The following is a 20,145-nucleotide window of genomic DNA, read 5'->3' on the forward strand; positions in this document are numbered from 1 at the left end:
CGTATTACAGGCAGAATTTCCCTTGAAACAAGACACACCTTGCAGACGCCCCACACTTATTACACACAAAGACACACACGCACGCACACACACACACCTCAGCACATACAGACCTCTCATTACATGCTGACCTCATACAGGTGTTCTCCGGTGTCAGGTTTACTCGGCCTGATGTTAGACATGATAAAAACACACAAGCAGCTGTCTGTTTCAATATGTCCTCAACATCTCATGTGTGAGAAATAATTAATTATATGTATTCTTGTATTTTCTTCATCTGAACACTTACAGCATATCCTTCAAAAATCTACGAATATGTGTGTTTTTTAACCTGTATAATGACCTGCAGTTTCACCCTGCATCAGGAGACTCTCTGCCTGTTGGTACAGTGCATCGTTAGTTTCTGATCTGTGTCAGTTCCTCTCTGAACTGTTCAATGATATTATGCAATAAGTTGTTAGTGCAACTGTAACTGAACAAAGGTTCACTTATTAAAAAAGTCTTCTCGGGAGAAGTTGTTTTTGGAAGTATGTGTTTAATTATTACTAATCTATAAATATATTTGTAAATGTGTGTGTACATATATATATATATATACAGCTCCAAACAAATGAAGACACCACTGCAGCATTATCAGTTCCTCTGCTTTTATTATTTATACATGTCTTTGAGTTGAATGATTTTTTTTTTTTAGATAAACATTTAAGAAACATGTGGAGGGATCTCTTCATTTTTTCCAGAGCTGTTTATATATATATATATATATATATATAAATATATACAGTATATACAGTGGAGGAAATAAGTATTTGATCCCCTGCCAATTTAGTTAGTTTACCCACTTACAAAGAGCTGAACACTCTGTCATTTTTATGATAGGTTGATTTTCACAGTCAGAGACAGAATATCAAAATCCAGAAATGCAGATTAAAAAAAAGATATACATTAATATGCATTTAATTGGGAGTATTAAGTATTTGATCCCCTTGCAAAACATGCCTTAGGGGAAGGAGGTTATCAGCCAATATTTTATGGTACATGTCCCCCTCCATCACCCCCTCGATGCGGTGAATCGCCCTGTCCCCTTAGCAGAGAAACTGCTTGACGCTGGGGATGGTGTTCTTGGGGTCATAGTCAGCATTTCTCTTCCTCCAAACACGACATGTGGAGTTGATGCCTAAGATCTTGATGTTGGTCTCATCTGACCACATCACCTTCTCATAAGCCTTCTCTGAATCCTTCAGAGGATCACTGGCAGACTTCAGACGGCCTGTACATGTGCCTTCTTGAACAGGGGGCCCTTGCGGCGCTGCAGGATTGTAATCCATTACGGCGCAGTGTGTTACCAACAGTTTTCTTGGTGACTGTGGTCCCAGCTGCCTTCAGATCCTTAAAGAGTCCCTCCTGTGTAGTTCTTGGCTGACCCCTCACCTTTCTCATGTTCACTGATGCCCCAAGAGGCCAGATCTGAGATGTTGGAGCCCCAGATTGAGGGCGATTGATGGTCATTTTGTGCTTCTTCCATTTTCTAATCATCAAACCAGTTGTCTCCTTCTCACCAAGCTGCTTGCTGGTGGTCTTGTCTTCTATTCCAGTCTTGTGCCGGTCTACAATCTTGTTCCACCACGATCACAGACCTATCTCTGGTCTGGCCCTCGGTGGAGAGGTTGTAATCTGATTTATTGACTGTGGACAGGTGTCTTTTATCCAGGTAAAGAGTTGACATCAGGAGTACTTTCTTAAAGTGAGAGGACTTATTTAACCGGTCCGTGGGAGCCAGAAGTCTTGTTGGTTGCAAGAGGATCAAATACTTATTTCCCCCAATTAAACACAAATCACTTTATATCTTTTCTTAATCTACATTTCTGGATTTCTTTTTTATATTCTGTCTCTCACTGTTCAAATAAACCTACCATAACAATTACAGACTGTTCATTTCTTTGTAAGTGGTTAAACTAACTAAATTGGCAGGGGATCAAATACTTATATGGATACCATATATACAGACGTGGACAAAAAATGTAAATGTAAATAAAAATGTATTGAAAAAAAACTAATGAAAATCAGAAATTGCTTTTGAATTGTGGTTCAACAGAATCATTTTAGAAAACAAAACAATGAAACTGGCCTGGACAAAAATGATGGTACCCCTAGAAAGACTGAAAATAATTTGACCACAGGCTCATGTTCAACTAAGCTGTGTCCTGTAATTAGCATCACAGGTGTCTTCAGACTTGTAATCAGTCAGTCTGCCTTTTTAAAGGGTGAGCAGTAGTCACTGTGCTGTTTAGTATCATGGTGTGTACCACACTGAACATGGATCACAGAAACTAAGGAGAGAGTTGTCTCAGGATATTAGAAAGAAAATGATAGACAAGCATGTTGAAGGTAAAGGCTATAAGACCATTTCCAAGCAGCTTGATGTGCCTGTGACTACAGTTGCACATATTATTCAGAAGTTTAAGGTCCATGGGACTGTAGCCAACCTCCCTGGACATGGCTGCAAGAGGAAAAGTGATGACAAATTGAAGAGACTGATAATACGAATGGTAACCAAAGAACCCTGAACAACTTCCAAAGAGATTAGAGGTGAACTCCAAGGTCAAGGTACGTCAGTGTCAGATCGTACCATCCGCCGCTGTTTGAGCCAAAGTGGACTTAATGGAAGACGACCGAGGAGGACACCACTGTTGAAAGCAAATCATAAAAAAGTGAGACTGGAATTTGCCACAATGCATGTTGACAAGCCACAAAGCTTCTGGGAGAATATCCTTTGGACAGATGAGACAAAACAGGAACATTTTGGCAGGTCACATCAGCTCTATGTTTAGAGACGCAAAAATGACGCAAACAAAGAAAAGCACACTACTGTGAAACATGGAGGAGGCTCGGCTATGTTCTGGGGCTGCTTTGCTGCATCTAGTACAGCGTGTGTTGAACCTGTGCGGGGTATCATGAAATCTCCAGACTATCAAGGCATTCTGGAGCGAGATGTGCTGCCCAGTGTCAGAAAGCTCTGTCTTAGTCGCAGGTCATGGGTCTTCCAACAGGATAAGGACCCAAAACACACAGCTAACAACAACCAAAAATGGCTCAGAACAAAACGTTGGACTATTCTGAAGTGGCCTTCTATGAGCCCTGATCTAAACCCTATTGAACATCTGTGGAAGGAGCTGAAACATGCAGTCTGGAGAATGCACCCTTCAAACCTGAGACAGCAGGAGCAGTTTGTTAACGAGGAGTGGGCCAAAATACCCGTCAACAGGTGCAGAAGTCTCATTGACAGTTATAAAAATTGCTTGATTGCAGTGATTGACTCAAAAGGTTGTGCTACAAAATATTAACTTCAGGGTACCATCATTTTTGTCCAGGCCAGTTTCATTATTCTGTTTTCAAAATGATTCTGTTGAACCACATTTCAAAAGCAGTCTGATTTTCATTCGTTATTTTTCAATACATTTTTATTTATTATTGCTTTTGTCAGTTTCAAGTTATACCAACTTGAAACTGGGTACCAACAATTTTGTACCAACAATTTTGTTGGTACCCTTCTGTTCTGGTATCCATACCAGAACATTTCGAAATTAAAAATCCATCATTTTAAAGCAGTCATGTTATATTATTTTGGGGTGTCACACAGTCCAGTTCCTTTCTATGCAGCTTTTAAAATCTTTCCATTAGTCATCCCAGTTCCTTCCTGTTACCTCCACCAGTGATGTCCGTCTTTCTTTAAGTTTCCCTCATACATGTCATTTTTTCCTTTGAATGATTATTTGTTAGAATTACATTTCTGATGAGTAGTGTAATAAATGAATGTTTCTGTTCTTTAGTGAAATTAGGTTACCAGATTTAAATAAAAGTGTGAGGACGATGACTTAAAGCAGCCAGTCACATGACACAAGTTTTCTATGGAATTAGTTATTTGTTAACCTGGTTCAACATTAAGGTTTGTGTAGAAAAGTCAAGTGTTAAAGTATAGGTGTGAGTAGTGAAGCAGGCAGCGTCAAGCCCTGACAGCATGGGAGTGTGTGATGTGTGTCATCCATACAGCACATTATCCTAATGAGCATCACTCCCACCACATTTGGAGCCAGAGAAAGCTCTGTGATCACTGGACCTCTGCGTTGAGTGGATCCTCACGTAAAATAAGTCAGTCGCGCTCCCTGCTGACCTTCCACACAGAGCCCTGCTGTCCCTTACTCACACTGACCTGCCCCCAAGGACTGGGATGGCTTCAGGGAGCCATAGGGACAAAGCTCAGAGCAGTGTGTTTCCTCTCGATGATAAATGTATATACAGCTCCAGAAAAACTGAAGAGACCACTCCACATGTTACTTTAACTCAAACACAATTAGTAAAACCGGAAAAAATGATAATGCTGCAGGGCTGTCTTATTTTTTTCTGCAGCTGTAGGCTATATGTTGTTTTTTTAATAAATAAAAACTTTAGAATTAGAAGGTGTGTCCAAACTTTTGACTGGTACTATATATATATATATTGTATATATATATACACTCTGCCCGGCCAAAAAAAAGGTCACCACCTGGATTTAACGAGGCGAACAGGAGAGAGCCTCCCATTGGATAATGATGTTTCAGCTGGCAACAAGTTATTAACCCTAACTGATGCAGTGAGTCGCTTCTCATTTGTTAAACAGTCATGTGGAAAGACATATCCTGTGGTCGTGGAAAAGACGTTATCTGTTTCAGAAGGGTCAAGTTATTGGCATCAAGCAGAGAAAACCTCTAAGGAGATTGCTGAAACTCCTAAAATGGGGTCAAGAACTGTCCGACACATTATCAAAAAGTGGAAGGACAGTGGGAACATCATCTTCCAGGAAGGGATGTGGTCGGAAAAAAATCTTGAATGATCGTGATCGGCGATCACTAAAACGTTTGGTGAAATCAAATCAGAACAGCAGTAGAACTCATGGCTGTGTTTAACAGTGAAAGTAAGAGCATTTCCACACACACAATGCGAAGGGAACTCAAGGGATTGGGACTAAACAGCTGTGTAGCCGTAAGAAAACCACTTGTCAGTGAGGCTAATTGGAAATACGACCACTTCAGCATTCTGGGTCTTGTTTTATTATTTTAGGTATGTCTTTGAGTTAAATGATTTCGGTTTTTTAAATTATTGTATTCTATAAACTACTGACAACATTTCTCTGTTGGAATTCAACAGACACTGGAATGGCTGCCATACATGTAGAGATCAAGAGTTAAGAAACATGTGGAGTGGTCTCTTGAATTTTTCATTCAAACTAAATACATGATGATTATAAGGGAGCTATTTGTTTTTTATGGTGATACAATGACAAGTCCAATATAATATTGTCAGGTCAAACTAAATAAAAGAACTACTCGCATTATGGACGGTCTTGTCCTTCAAAAGACCTTAAAATCTAAATGTCCCAAAGTAACATGTTTTTGTTATGCATTCGTTTTTATATGGTCATTTATACAGTCCATGTTCGGAGTGTACTGTGCAGTTTCTGTACATCGATTATCTGGAGGGACCCTCCTCTTTCTCTGAGGGGCTTCCCTGTGTGCTGCAGGGTGTAAGGACAGGGGGGGGAGTATGCTGTACACACTGTAAAGCCCCCTAAGACGCATTGTGCATTTCTGGTCAGAGAAATGTGATGGATGGATTATGGACTATATTCCGCAGCCCCACAGAGGGGTAGCTAGCGGACATGTTGTTGTGTCTGCTGAGAGCCGTCTCAGTCTGTTCCAGCCGGGTGCACAGAGCCGAGGGGCCGCTGAGGAATGTCCTGGTGACCCTACACACAGGAGACACAAACAGAAGCCAAAAGGGCCACAGGGGGGAGGGGATGGGACAACAGGGTGCTGTGTGTGTGTGTGTGTGTGTGTGTGTGTGTGTGTGTGTGTGTGTGTGTGTGTGTGTGTGTGTGTGTGTGTGTGTGTGTGTGTGTGTGTGTGTGTGTGTGTGTGTGTGTGTGTGTGTGTGTGTGTGTGTGTGTGTGTGTGTGTGTCCATGCATAACAGTGTGAATTTGTGACAGAAAGGGCATGTTTATGGTCATGGTATACAAAAGTTTGCCCATGTGTAAGAATGAGAAGTGTGTGTGTGTGTGTGTGTGTGTGTGTGTGTGTGTGTGTGTGTGTGTGTGTGTGTGTGTGTGTGTGTGTGTGTGTGTGTGTGTGTGTGTGTGTGTGTGTGTGTGTGTGTGTGTGTGTGTGTGTGTGTGTGTGTGTGTGTGTTCAGCACATTGTCTCCCTCCCTGACCGATATAAAAGCATCATAACCCTTTGAGCACTTTTTACAAACTAGATACACGTCAGGCACAAAGCCCGGGGTCAAGCGCAACAAATTAACAACCCTCTTTCTGGTGGGGGGTGACAGTGCAAAGCTAAACCGCCTGTGGATTCCATAGCCAAATGCCTTCACATTCCCAGAGCGGGATGTGGGCTGTCCTCCTGCATTCATGTGTAATTGCTCCTCAGGCAGGGGCTGAGATAAATACTGACTTACTTTTTGTGTTTGTACTATGTCCCCTAATAGAGGACTTGTTTGGAATTCCCTAATTCCAATTAAAGTCAAGACGGACATTCTGGAAGAATTGAAATCATGTGTCACTCAGGGTCAGGACCGCCATCAGAGCCGGGTTAACGTTCTAATCCAAACCTTTAGAATGCCATTTCTTTTTGGAAGCTATTACATACTTCAAATATAATACTTACAATAAAACAAATAGAATCAGCTACATAGGCTCAACTTTTATTGAATCGTTTAAGCTAGGCCCCAGTCCACACCATAAATAAAATGAGCCTTTATTATTGTCTGTACGGAACGCCAGGGCTCATGAGAGACAGGAGAGAGAACACTCATAACAATAAGAATAAAACATGTAACAGCTTTAATAAAATAGGTAAAACTGTTTACATCTATACATATGAATATGATAAATCCGGAGTAGGAACATACAGTCCTGCAGTTGGTTAAGGTCCTGGCTCCTCGGCAGCTCAAACTCGGCCCTTTTCTCTCTTCAACAGGGTTCCACTTCATGCTGACACAAATGATTAACTTAACTATAATATCAGTGGAAAAAATGTTTGGATGAATCGTCATAGTATCAGGCAGAAATGAACCTTTGCTGTCGAGCTTGTTACATCCTTGTATAGGTTCACTCTGTTAGAGAGTTTTGGAATTGTCTCAAATCTGGCAGGCAGTTCACACATGCTCCACAGCAGCATGACATCACTCCGCACTCGCTACTTTAAAGGTTATGTGCATTTAAGTTAATGCTTCATATATCTAGGTAGTACATTATATTGTCTTCCAGATTATGCTGAGGCTGCAGGGTGTGTGTGTGTGTGTGTGTGTGTGTGTGTGTGTGTGTGTGTGTGTGTGTGTGTGTGTGTGTGTGTGTGTGTGTGTGTGTGTTGTAAATGACAGGGTTGTAAATGCTTGTATATGCTTCCTTTCATATCTTTAATTGTGTGTGAGTGTGTGTGCGGCTAGCTGATGAGGTTACCCAAACGGCAGCAGAGGCCCAGCATGCTGCTAATGATGAGAGGAGTGGGGGCACAGACCTGGACTCATTGCTCAGAGATGTCACTGTGTGTGTGTGTGTGTGTGTGTGTGTGTGTGTGTGTGTGTGTGTGTGTGTGTGTGTGTGTGTGTGTGTGTGTGTGTGTGAGTGTGCATTTGTGTGTGTTTAGGGGGGACACCTGCCCCACATGAGGCGAGAGAGGCTCTGACCTTAGCAGCTATAATATCAGTGCGAGCTCTGACCCCACATTGGGCCCGTTTGGCCCTTCAGCGGGGTGAGAGAGGGAGGCAGAAGGGGAGTCCTGCTCTCATTGTATGGCTGCTGTCCTCTGCCGGGGCCACAGCCCATTGAGGGGTGAGTAATGTGAGTAATGGAGAGTAATAGGGTCCAGATAGTGAGTGTGGCTGTAACCCTATTGTATCCTGTGTCAGCAGGGTCAGAGGTCACCCACCAGCACATTGGTCCCAGCCCCACCCGACCCAATTGGGCCATAAATGAGTTTACCCAACACTAATTACTGAGGGCTTGCCCATGGGCAGCACTGCTCAACGGGTCTGACAGCTGCCTGTATGCCGCACTTAGAAGACCTCAGCAACCGCCCCCCCCCCCCTTTTTAGATTTACGAGAGCAACATCAGTTTCTGGCGACAGTAGAAGGTTTTTGCAGAAGCAGTGACGCTGGGATTGCAAAGTAGCTGGAACACGACCACAAAAAGGAATATGTGTCAGGGGCTCTTAAGTTGTTTGCAGGTTGAACCAACTGTGAACCAAACCAGGCCAGCCTGACACCAGAACAGAAGTCTTTTCAGTTGAAGAGGGGTAATAGATAGATAGATAAATAGATAGATAGATAGATAGATAGATAGATAGATAGATAGATAGATAGATAAAAAAGTAGAAAATATACATGTCGGAATAAAAATGTACACAAAATATAAAGCAGGATATTATATATACATTAAGTGTGTAACATAAATGTAAAAGGCACAGTGTGAAACTATGGAGAAGAGAGATATTTGTCAGCCAGGGGGGATTTGTTATATATAAAGAGTAATATCAGTAATAGCAATTACAAGCGATCCAGACTGTTCCTGTTCTGATGCTGTCCTCCCTGAAGACGATTGGCCAGTCCAACATGACCACAGAAACATTTCAAACATTACAGGAACAAAGCCTGAGCAATTGTGAACCTATCTTTTTAGTTTTCCATTCGACCTCTCCTTACTTCTCAGTTTCTCTTCACTTGCAGATTACACATCCCTCTTACTGATGTCTTTGGCACAGTCCAGAGAAAGACGACAAAGACACTGTGGACGGCCGCACTGGTTGTCTTGTTGAAATGAAGGGAGGCTTGCTGCCAGTTTCTGACCTGTGCACCAACACAGCTGGAGCTAATAGCTTCCTTCCTTTCTCTGTGGTTTACTGGCTGGGAGTTAACCTTGGGGTCAACATAAATGAGGTTTCCACTTTGAATATACCTACAGTCAGTCCCTGAAACAATCTCTGGGATTGTCTTATTCCCGTACATATCTATATCTTTATCTGCAAATGATAAGTTGGCAATCTTATTTCCTCAAGCATAACAAAGTGCTTCATGCACCTACAGAAACATGTTTCAGTGTTGTCATCATGGAAGGCCAGTCATTCAATCAATCGTTTTGATCCCCAGTATTTAATAAAGGTTTTGAATGGAAATGTTTGGTAGTGATTGATGTGTTTTCGTTGGATGACAATAATGAAATCAATGATACTGTATTCATATTTTGAAAGTAATTTATTCCCACAGGAGTTCAGCAGAAGTCCTTTGACTTGGTGTTTTCCCTTCATGAGGCTACAGAAATGTGTTATAAAGAGATACTTTATTTATCGCGTACTGTCACAGCAGCAGTGTTTTCAAGCATTGCACAAGTTACACATATTGTATAGATACAAAAATAATTCAATTTTAAACACTACAATATACAGTGTCACCGAGCGATATATAGAAATACCCTAGAGACACATATCTCTATCTGCGTCAGTCCCCTCCATCTACACTATTGTCATCCAACCAACAGCACTTCAGCAACTATCTGTGAGTAAAAGGTGGGCCCTCCCCCTTGTCCGTCAACCCTGTAGGAGGGCCCTAAGCCATGAGACTCGGCCCGGCCCAACAGAAGCCCCCCCACCACCAGCACCCCTGGTCACCACCCGCCCTCTACATAGCTTCTAACAGCCAGACACATCTCGTCAGCCTGCTCCCACAGCGCTCCTCCCTCTCCTTTCTCTGCCCCCCCCACCTCTCCACAGGCCCGGTATTCACTGTGCATACCTAGCTGCTAATTCCAACCTGCCACTCCAATCAAAGGATCACCACTGTGTCCTTCTGCTGGGAAACTGTGTGTGTGTGTGTGTGTGTGTGTGTGTGTGTGTGTGTGTGTGTGTGTGTGTGTGTGTGTGTGTGTGTGTGTGTGTGTGTGTGTGTGTGTGTGTGTGTGTGTGTGTGTGTGTGTGTGTGTGTGTGTGTGTGTTTGTGTGTGTGTGTGTGCATGGTCAAGTCATGTTTTTAATGTCTTAATCCGTGCTATGTTTTTATAGTTGTGTCAACTTGGGCTAAAATTCCCACTTCTGTTTTGAACCAAATCCTACGTTTATGAACTACATTGGGTAGGGCCGCTGCCACCGTTAGAAATGAAGTGCTGTCAGTCACTATTGTCCTGGGCCCTCTCCTTAAGTCAATTAGGTAATGAATAAAGAATAAATCCCCAAAACTAAGGGAAAATGTAGGTCCCTCTGACTGTATTACCAGCAACATGGCCGAGCGGAAAGATTATTACATCCGATTTCCCAGACAGGATGCCCTCGCTCGCCCTGTGCTGAACACTGTCGAACCACAAAGAGAGATATTTAATATGACATCCCAGCTGCTTCCCAAACCTGCCGGCAGCCTGGTTTACTCTCAGTGGTGATGCTGCACCGATGGCAGCACGTTTCTCAGTTTGCTCGGCCATGTGATTTATTGTTGCGGCAGTGGCCTCTGTAGTTGTCATTTCTTTAAATATAATGACAGATACAATCTGCAGAGGAAATCAGCATGATTTTTTAGGATTATTAAATGAAATCAAATCTCTCCAGTTTTGCTTACTCCTTATCACCTCCGTGGGAGGAATGTGTCACAACGTGAACACTGTGGTCGCAGTGTGTCTGCTCAGAGTGAAACACTAACTCCCTGAGAAGTCGTCTGTCTGAGGCTTTCATCTGCCTTAAAAAAACATAAGGTCTCAGTTGATCTCTATTCTCCATGCCTTTATAAATGCATAAACTAAAGACCTGATCTGTTTATATTTTTACTAAACAGCCACTGGTGCTTTAAAGCTTCCTATACAGAGGGTTATTGTGAGACTTGAGAGGCTTTTGTTCTCTTCAGGAGTTTGTGCTCATTCAGAGTCAATGTGATGAAGGGGAGAAAGTTCATGTTTTTTACATTTAAGATGTATTTGTTTCCCTGGTACAGTAGACAGTTTAATATGATTAACAGAATGATGTTAGCTTTGGCGATATTGTTATTCTAACAATGGGTTTTTGCTGAGAAATGTGACGTTCATCCTTAATGTGTAATGGTAAGATCAGAACAGAAGTCTAATGGACTTCCTCTCCTGTCAGTATGGGCTGGTGGCATCAACACTTTCTCCTGAGTCAAGTTGATGTGTTGAAGTGGTTTTAATGACACTAACCGTGGTCTGTGTGTGTCTTGTGTGTGTGTGCAGGTCCTTTGTAACGGGCACTGCATGCTGTGAGAACACGTCGCCTCTCCGCGTCTGGGATGTTGAACGGTAAGTCCTGTAGCTCTGCTAAAATGCTTATTGGTGCTTCGTAGGATGTTTAATTTTGGGCCTTTTTTGGTACCTCTGGCGGAGTGGCAGACTGGGGCCTTTCAGACAAGGTGTATATATGCAGGTATTGATCCTGATATCAGAGACAATGTGACCCGCACACACGTGCACTTTATTTAACTACTGATTGACTCTGAAGGTCATTGTTGGGGCTTTATAGCAAAGGGGGGGTCAATATGCACACACTGCTTTTCAGTTTTATTTCTATCATTTTTTTACTTCACCAATTTCTACTATTTGGTGTTGGTGTGCTGCTTTTAATGCAACAGGAAAAACCAATGAGGAGGGGATACTTTTGGAAGGTACTGTATGTATGTACAGTATCTCACAAAAGTGAGTACACCCCTCACATTTTTGTAAATATTTTGTTATATCTTTTCATAGGACAACACTGAAGATATGACACTTTGATACAAGGTAAAGTAGTCAGTGTACAGCTTGTAGAACAGTGTGCATTTGCTGTGCCCTCAAAATAACTCAACACACAGCCATTAATGTCTAAAACGCTGGCAGCAAAAGTGAGTACACCCCTAAGTGAAAATGGCCAAATTGTGCCCAATTAGCCATTTTCCCTCCCTGGTGTCATGTGACTCGTTAGTGTTACAAGGTCTCAGGTGTGAATGGGGAGCAGGTGTGTTACATTTGGTGTTATCGCTCTCACACTCTCTCATACTGGTCACTGGAAGTTCAACATGGCACCTCATGGCAAAGAACTCTCTGAGGATCTGAAAAAAAGAACTGTTGCTCTACATAAAGATGGCCTAGGCTATAAGAAGATTGCCAACACCCTGAAACTGAGCTGCAGCATGGTGGCCAAGACCATACAGCAGTTTAACAGGACAGGTTCCACTCAGAACAGGCCTCGCCACGGTCGACCAAAGAAGGTGAGTGCACGTGCTCAGCCTCATATCCAGAGGTTGTCTCTTGAAAATTGACGTATGACTGCTGCTAGCATTGCTGCAGAGGTTAAAGGGGTGGGGGGTCAGTCTGTCGGTGCTCAGATCATACGCTGCACACTGCATCAAATTGGTCTGCATGGCTGTCCCCCCAGAAAGAAGCCTCTTCTAAAGATGATGCACAAGAAAGCCCGCAAACAGTTTGCTGAAGACACGCAGACTAAGGACATGGATTACTGGAACCATGTCCCGTGGTCTGATGAGACCAAGGTAAACTTATTTGGTGCAGATGGTGTCGAGGGTGTGTGGCGGCAACAAGGCGAGGAGTACAAAGACAAGTGTCTCTTGCCTACAGTCAAGCATGGTGGTGGGTAGTGCTGCGTACCGGTACGCCGAACCGGTACTGGACTTGTAAAAAGTTTCGGTTCAAGTCCGGTTAAAACCGGATCGTCAGGAACTGGTACTTGGACTCACAAAAAAACTAGCAGTTACGTATATTCTCCTTTTTATTCTATACCATCTAAAACCTTCCATAGATCGAGAAATTTGCGCTGAGAAAAGACATCGTGTCGGCTTCTGATATGGCGGCCATTACTGAACTCACCAAGTCTCGCAAAATATCGCAACTGCTCTTTGTAGTAAACTAGTAGTTTACTGTAGTTGATGTCATAAGTCATTTGTAGACTAAGTGGCAAAAAGTGTTTGTAACTTTTTTTTTACATTTGTACTTTGTAGAGAAATGTAGACAGAAGTTGGAAGGACAGGAGCAGGGAACACAATACACCGGACAAGTTTGAATTTGAGTTGATATGAGTTTGTTTTCAATGGATAATTAGCTTACAATAAGTTCACTTTAGTTACTCACCCAAGCCATGGGTTCAGGTCCGGACTTATAAGTCCGGACCTGAACCTGAACCTCTGGACTTGAGTCCGGACATGAACCTGAATGTGAGTCCAGGTAGGCAGCACTAGTGGTGGGAGTGTCATGGTTTGGGGCTGCATGAGTGCTGCAGGCTGTGTGGAGCTACAGTTCATTGAAGGAACCATGAATGCCAATATGTACTGTGACATACTGAAGCAGAGCATGATCCCATCCCTTCGGTAACTGAGCAGCAGGGCAGTATTCCAACATGATAACGACCGCGAACACATCTCCAAGAGGACCACTGCCTTGCTAAACAAACTGAGGGTAAAGGTGATGGAATGGCCAAGCAGAGGAGTGGAAGAGGATTCCAGTGGCAACTTGTGAAGCTCTAGTGAACTCTATGCCCAAGAGAGTTAAGGCAGTTCTGGAAAATAATGGTGGCCACACAAAATATTGACACTTTGGGCACAATTTGGCCATTTTCACTTAGGGGTGTCCTCACTTTTGTTGCCAGCGTTTTAGACATTAATGGCTGTGTGTTGAGTTATTTTGAGGGCACAGCAAATGTACACTGTTATACAAGCTGTACACTGACTACTTTACCTTGTATCAAAGTGTCATATCTTCAGTGTTGTCCCATGAAAAGATATAACATATTTACAAAAATGTGAGGTGGGTGCTCACTTTTGTGAGATACTGTATATTTGTACGAGTAACTGTGTATGTGTATATATGAGCATGGGTACTTCAGGAAGGTAAAGCCGACCCTCTTTATAAGCAATGGTATGATGACATGATAAGAACTTGTCTTAGCCCACTTAACTTATCACAAGTGTTCATCCTTAATGTCAAGTTTCCATTTTTTTATTTCTATTGTCATTCCTAGTTTCTTTTTCTGTCTTACGTAAACTTTATGTAAAAAACATGAGTTTGTATTCTGAGTGACGTCAACAAAGGAAAAGTATTAAAGGAATCAAAAAAACAGGGGCCACCATGAAGACAGGGGGTGAGGATTACTGGAGGGATAACTTGTTGCTGAAGGGCAATCAAACCCTCTGCCTCTTCACCACTTGAACAATTAGAAGTCATCCTAGCGACGTAGTAAGCTAGCAGACTGTTACAAACGAGGGAAAACAAAAGCTGTAGTCTAACTGTTATGCTAAGCTAAATTCACAAACGTGTGCTGCGTTTAAAGGCAATGGAAAGTAGGACATCTTGGCTTTGTGTGAATTGTGTTCTCATCTTTCACATTAAACATGCAACCCATACTGGTCCTAAAGAATGGGCTGTTTGAGATCCTCCCCCTACCTCTGTCCCGGCGTCTGTTTAGCCAGTACGGTAGGCATGGTCAGTCATTCAGTGGTTTCAGTAAGTTTAGATTGAGGGCCTAATTTCTGCTGAGCCCAGTGCATTATGGGTAAACGCTCTGTAATGTCTGTAATTGACCAGGTTAATGGTCCCACACGGCTTCTCTTGCCATGTACAGTGTTACTGCATCAGTCCATGGAGACAGCAGCGGTGTGGCCCCAGGTTTTCTGAACACTATAGGACTATTCTTGAGCAAGGAGCAGATCGAATGGAGGGGCCTCTGAAAATTCCTGTGAATGAAAAGCAAGGCTTAAACCTGATACTCCCCTCCAAGGCTGCTGTAAGACCCAGCTTTACCTGGGCCAATCACAACAGAGTGACACGACACAACACAAAAAGCTGCTTCCTGCTACCGAATGGTGTGGAAATGTGGGATGGGGGGGATGCAGGTGCTCAGGTATACGGATTGATTAAAAGGTGAAGCAGACCCAGAACATGTCCTACAAAGTCAAGGGATGTCTTTCAGGGAATAAGCTTAAGGACATTTGAATATTTGACTCCCGGCTGGGGGGGTGAGACTTAATAATGAGAAAACACAATGATAAAAACATAATTATAATATCATCATTAAAACCATTATCAATATAAAAGTGTTTCATGACATTTGAGGAGCAATGCTTGACGTCCAACATGCCCAACAGGTGTCAGACAGACAGAGACAGAGCCCCCTGGAAAAAATAGAAATAAAAAATTGCAAGACAATCGTGCAAGTAATTGCAGAAATAACTAAGTATAACTACATAGATGTAAAACTGAATATTAGATACAATAGTGTACTCGGGGTATATATTAATGTCTCATGTATTATACAGACATTACCAAGCTGAACAAAGGTTGATGTTTTTTTTCTAGTCTCGAGAGGGAAAATAAGTCAGGATCAGGTCGAGTCTGTCTTGGCGCATTAAACTGATATCGTGTAAGAAATATAATTCAGGGTCATTTACACTGCCTGGACAAGGTATCTGTAAACATGGACCCCCGACCATCAAGCCGGACGTGTAAGTTGTTGGCCTTCAGTGGGGAACTGTCAGGGCCCTATAGGCCCTCTCTAAGATATTCAAAGAAATAATATTGAAAAAGAATTCCATTTTCATTATTTATACCTAAATTACTTGATTTAAGGTTTTCATTCATAATCGTAAAATTCATATTTAAAAAGAAAGTTGGAAGGGGTTATTTCTTCAGATTTTCCTGAAGGCAGTTTTCTTTTGTGAAGGGTTAAATGAAAGAAGCCCCTCTGGCCCTGGAGTTACTGGGAAGATAGGAGGTGAGGGGGGGTCCAGCTATAGTAACTCAAGAGAGAGTAATGTCAAATGACCAATCATATCTTCTCTCTAAATGGGGGGGCTTTACTGTCCGCCCGCTCTCAAGCTAAGGGGAAAGTAGCTAAGTGTTCACTTTTATCCAGAAGGAATTGCTGATGACTTGTAAAGCAAAGGATCAGCTGCATGACCTTGATGCCACTTTGTGTGTTCACACAGAGCTGGGTTAATCATACTATTTTGATAATCACGTTTGATATCGTGAGAGACTGTCAATTTGTTTTATTTACTCTAGTCAGCCATGTTTGGCAGCAGAGTTGATCTAGCTTCTTGTAGCTTTCTAGTTAGTCATCGCTCTTCTGGGAGCTAGTTACTAGACGTGCATTTAGCGGTCCCGGGCTTAGAGGGACACCTGTGCTTCATTTGGGGAAGCGCTCTGAGGGCGGATAGGGAACCTGTTCGTGGGTTTGTTAATGTGTGCTGTTATGCACTACAGTGTATGTTTTTTATGTGTTGTGTTTTACTATGTTTTGTGTTATTGTGAGTGGATGCCAGTTTGTCTTCATCTCAGGGATAATGTCAGTAGCTAATAACACTGCACATAGCAGCATTAATAATAACCTAACATTGGTCTCATAGAATGTGAGGGGTCTCGGTCATGTAGTTAAAAGGGGACGTGTTTTCGCGCATCTCAAATCGTTGAAACCGGACGTAATTTTTCTCCAGGAAACGCATATTGCTGCAAATGAACAGCGCAGACTGAGAGCGAATTGGATTTCTCAGGTCTTCCAAGCCCCTTTTACGCGCAAGGCCAGAGGTGTTGCTATTCTTTTTCGCAAAAATATCCCATTCCGCCTTGACTCTATGACGGCTGACCCATATGGCAGATACATATGATTTCAGGTCATATAAATTCCTTTCCGATAACAATGCTCATATTTATGGCCCGAATGTTGACAATCCTGACTTCTTTCTTAAGGCTTTTGATATGATACTGGCTTCCAGCCATAATGTTATCATTGGGGGCGACTTCAATTGCTATCTGGATCCGATCTTAGACAGGCTCTCAACAAAACCACCTCCTGCTTTAGCCTCAGTGCAAACTCTGAATGATTTAATTAAAACAAGGAATATGGTTGATATCTGGCGACTGCAGCATCCTACGACAAAGATTTCTCTTTCTACTCTCATGTTCATAAGTCTTACACAAGGATCGACTATTTCCTGATATCTTCTGAATTACTACCCTGCATAACCAACTCTACCTATCATAATATTTTGATGTCCGACCATAGCCCGATCTCTCTTCAGTTTAAGAATATCCTGTCTGAACAAAAGTACAGCTGGCGCTTTAACCCTCTCCTCCTTGAAGACCACTCTTTCATTGAGTATATGACTGAAGGTATAGATGAGTTTCTTACCACTAATGATAATGGGGAGGTCTCTGACTCTACGCTGTGGGAGGCCTTTAAGGTTGTGACGAGGGGCCACATTATTTAATTTGAAGCATCTAAAAAAAGGGAACTTAATGGTCGTCTTATGGATATTGAAAAAATGATTCGGGTACTTGAAGAGGCCTATAGATCCTCCCTCTTACAGCCCGACTACAATAAGATCTTAAAACTGAAGTATGAATATAACACTATCCTCAGCAAACGCGTCAGCAGCCTCTTACTGAAACTCAAACGAAAACATTTTGAACTCGGAGATAAACCAGAGAAGTTATTAGCAAGTCAACTCCGAGGTGAGCAGGCTATTCAAGCCATCCATAGGATTCAATCTAAATCAGGTGATTTGGTTACTGACCCACAGGGGATTAATGCTTGTTTCAGGGACTTCTACAAGGAATTACTGTATATTCCAGTAAAGTAAAAGCCACTGAAGTAGATTTTGATAACTTTTTTGCTAACCTAAATATTCCCCAATTAGATGGCACCTCGAGAGATGATATTGACACCCCAATCTCTAAGACTGACCTTTTGGATGCTATTCGAGCTTTCCCCTCTGGAAAAGCAGCAGGCCCAGATGGCTTTGGCTGTGAATTCTACAAGGCAGGAAAAAATAGTCCCTTTCATGTTAAGGATGGTGAATGATTCATTGAAGAATAAGAGAGTCCCCGGCTCGCTCTACGAAGCGAGTATTTGCCTGCTTCTAAAAAAGGGAAAGGAAGAGACCGACCCTGCAAGTTACAGACCTATTGCACTTCTACATTCTGATCAGAAGGTAATAACTAAAGTCCTGGCCACAAAGTTGGCTTATCATATCTCAAAAATTGTGCATCCCGATCAGACCGGATTTATCCCTGGTAGGTTCTCATTTAGTAATGTTCGTCTGCTCCTAAATACGTTGTATTCAGTTCATGAAAAGGACACACAGGCTTCCATCCTATCTCTTGATGCCCAAAAGGCAGTCGATCACATCGAATGGCCTTATATGTTTCAGACTCTGAAACGATTTGGGTTCGGGATGGACTTTATAGACTGGATCAAAATAATTTACTCCGGCCCAGTGCCTTCTATTCTCACTAATTCAGACAAATCTCAATCTTTTGATTTGCAAAGGGGCGTGAGGCAGGGCGATCCACTTTCCCCCCTCCTTTTTGATATTGGTTTGGAGCCTCTTGCAATGGGAATCAGGAGCCACCCAGGTATCCATGGTGTAAAATTTGGTGATATTGAGAGCCTTGTGAATTTATATGCTGACGATTTACTGATTTGTGTATCTGATCCATTAGTTTCAGTTCCCAACCTCCTGAGCTACATTAATCGTTTAGTGGACTGTCAGAATACACAATTAACTGGGATAAAGTGAGTTCATGCCTCTGTCAAATGATCTGAGCCCTGCATTCTTGAAATCTCTGCCATTTAAATTGGTCACTACCAACATTACCTATCTTGGACTTAAGATTTTTTACTGAAACTGAATTTCTTGGATATGGTGGACAAACTAAAAGCTAACATCAGGAACTGGAAGTTGGTCCCCCTCTCAATGATTGGCCCCATCAATGCGGTAAAAATGGTTGCACTTCCAAGGTTTTTGTACCTTTTCCAAAACCTTCCTATTTATCTACCATTGTATTCCTTTAAGCAACTGGATTCAGCTATCCTTTCGTTTGTCTGGGCGAATAAACCCCCTCGCATCTCTGAAGCACACTTACAGAAGACTGTATACAGGCGTGGCCTCGGCCTCCCTGTATTTAGGCATTATTACTGGGCTGCAAATGCGAGGGCTCTCTCCTTCTGGCAATGGGGTTCCCCTGGTGATGACTGGCCTGCTGTCTCCCCACTCTGGTTGAAGATCGAATCCATGTCAGTTACAGAAACCTCTCTCCCAGTGCTGCTCTTTTCCAGAGCACAGCCTTCCTACAAATTACTTGGTCATAACTTCATTCTCAGAAATTCCCTGAAGATTTCGAATCAAATAAAAAAGAATTTGGGACTGCCGGATGTGCCGGTACACACCCCTATCACCTGTTCATACCAGCGCAGATGGACGGGTTCTTTATAGACAGGAGAGAGAGGGGACTGTGCTGTATTGGTGATCTTTACATAGATAATACATTTGCTTCATTCCTTCAGCTCCAAACTAAATATCACCTTCCTCAACCACATTTTTACCTCTACCTTCAGGTCCGGCATTTTGTACGGGGTGTATTCCAAAATTCCCAGTCAAACCAAAGAGCCACAGTTTTTATGATTTACTTCTCTCGCAGCCAAACTCTAAACATTTGGTCTCCCGCTTCATCACTGCTTTTACAGTACCAGTGGATACCGGTCACCTCAGGCAGACCTGGGCTGAAGAATTGGGTGCTCCAGTGTCTGATGAACTGTGGGAGGAGGGCCTGTCCAGTATACAGAGCTGTTCTGTCAATTCTAGGTATAGATTGATTCAATTTAAAGTCCTACACAGACTGCATTACTCTAAAACTAAACTTAGTAAGATATTCAAATCGGTTTCTCCCATGTGTGATAGATGTGTGATTGCCGAAGGATCACTATCACACTTGTTCTGGCATTGTCCAGTAATAGCTGATTTCTGGTGTGACATATTTAATTGGTTTTCCAAACAATGTAATATAAACATTCAGCCGGATTGTAATTTGGCAATATTTGGTTGTTCCGACAGGACAGGGGCCCTTTCTTCCCATCAAAAGCAGGCTCTCGAGGCAGGCATGGTTGCAGCTAAAAAGTTAATATTACTAAACTGGAAGTCTCCATCGTCCCCATGTTTCAGAAGGTGGCTCAACAATATGCTCTCTATCGCTAAGATGGAACAGATTCCTTCTAGCATTAAAACAAATCTGAATTCACAAAATTATTTCCGGAAGGTGTGGGAGCCGTTTTTGAGGTTACTTGATACCTAATTGTA

General features: G+C 42.5%; 1 protein-coding gene across 1 annotated transcript in view; it reads left to right on the forward strand.

Annotated features, from left to right (window-relative positions):
* Positions 1–20,145, forward strand: part of fbxw4 (F-box and WD repeat domain containing 4) — a 61,795-nt gene that overhangs the window by 15,613 nt on the left and 26,037 nt on the right. Inside the window, exon 7 of the mRNA XM_063875479.1 lies at positions 11,261–11,326. Within this exon, the coding sequence (XP_063731549.1) occupies positions 11,261–11,326 (66 nt within the window). The remainder of the gene's footprint in view (positions 1–11,260; positions 11,327–20,145) is intronic.

The sequence above is a fragment of the Eleginops maclovinus genome, chromosome 22 (genome assembly GCF_036324505.1).
Source record: "Eleginops maclovinus isolate JMC-PN-2008 ecotype Puerto Natales chromosome 22, JC_Emac_rtc_rv5, whole genome shotgun sequence".
NCBI lineage: Eukaryota > Metazoa > Chordata > Actinopteri > Perciformes > Eleginopidae > Eleginops > Eleginops maclovinus.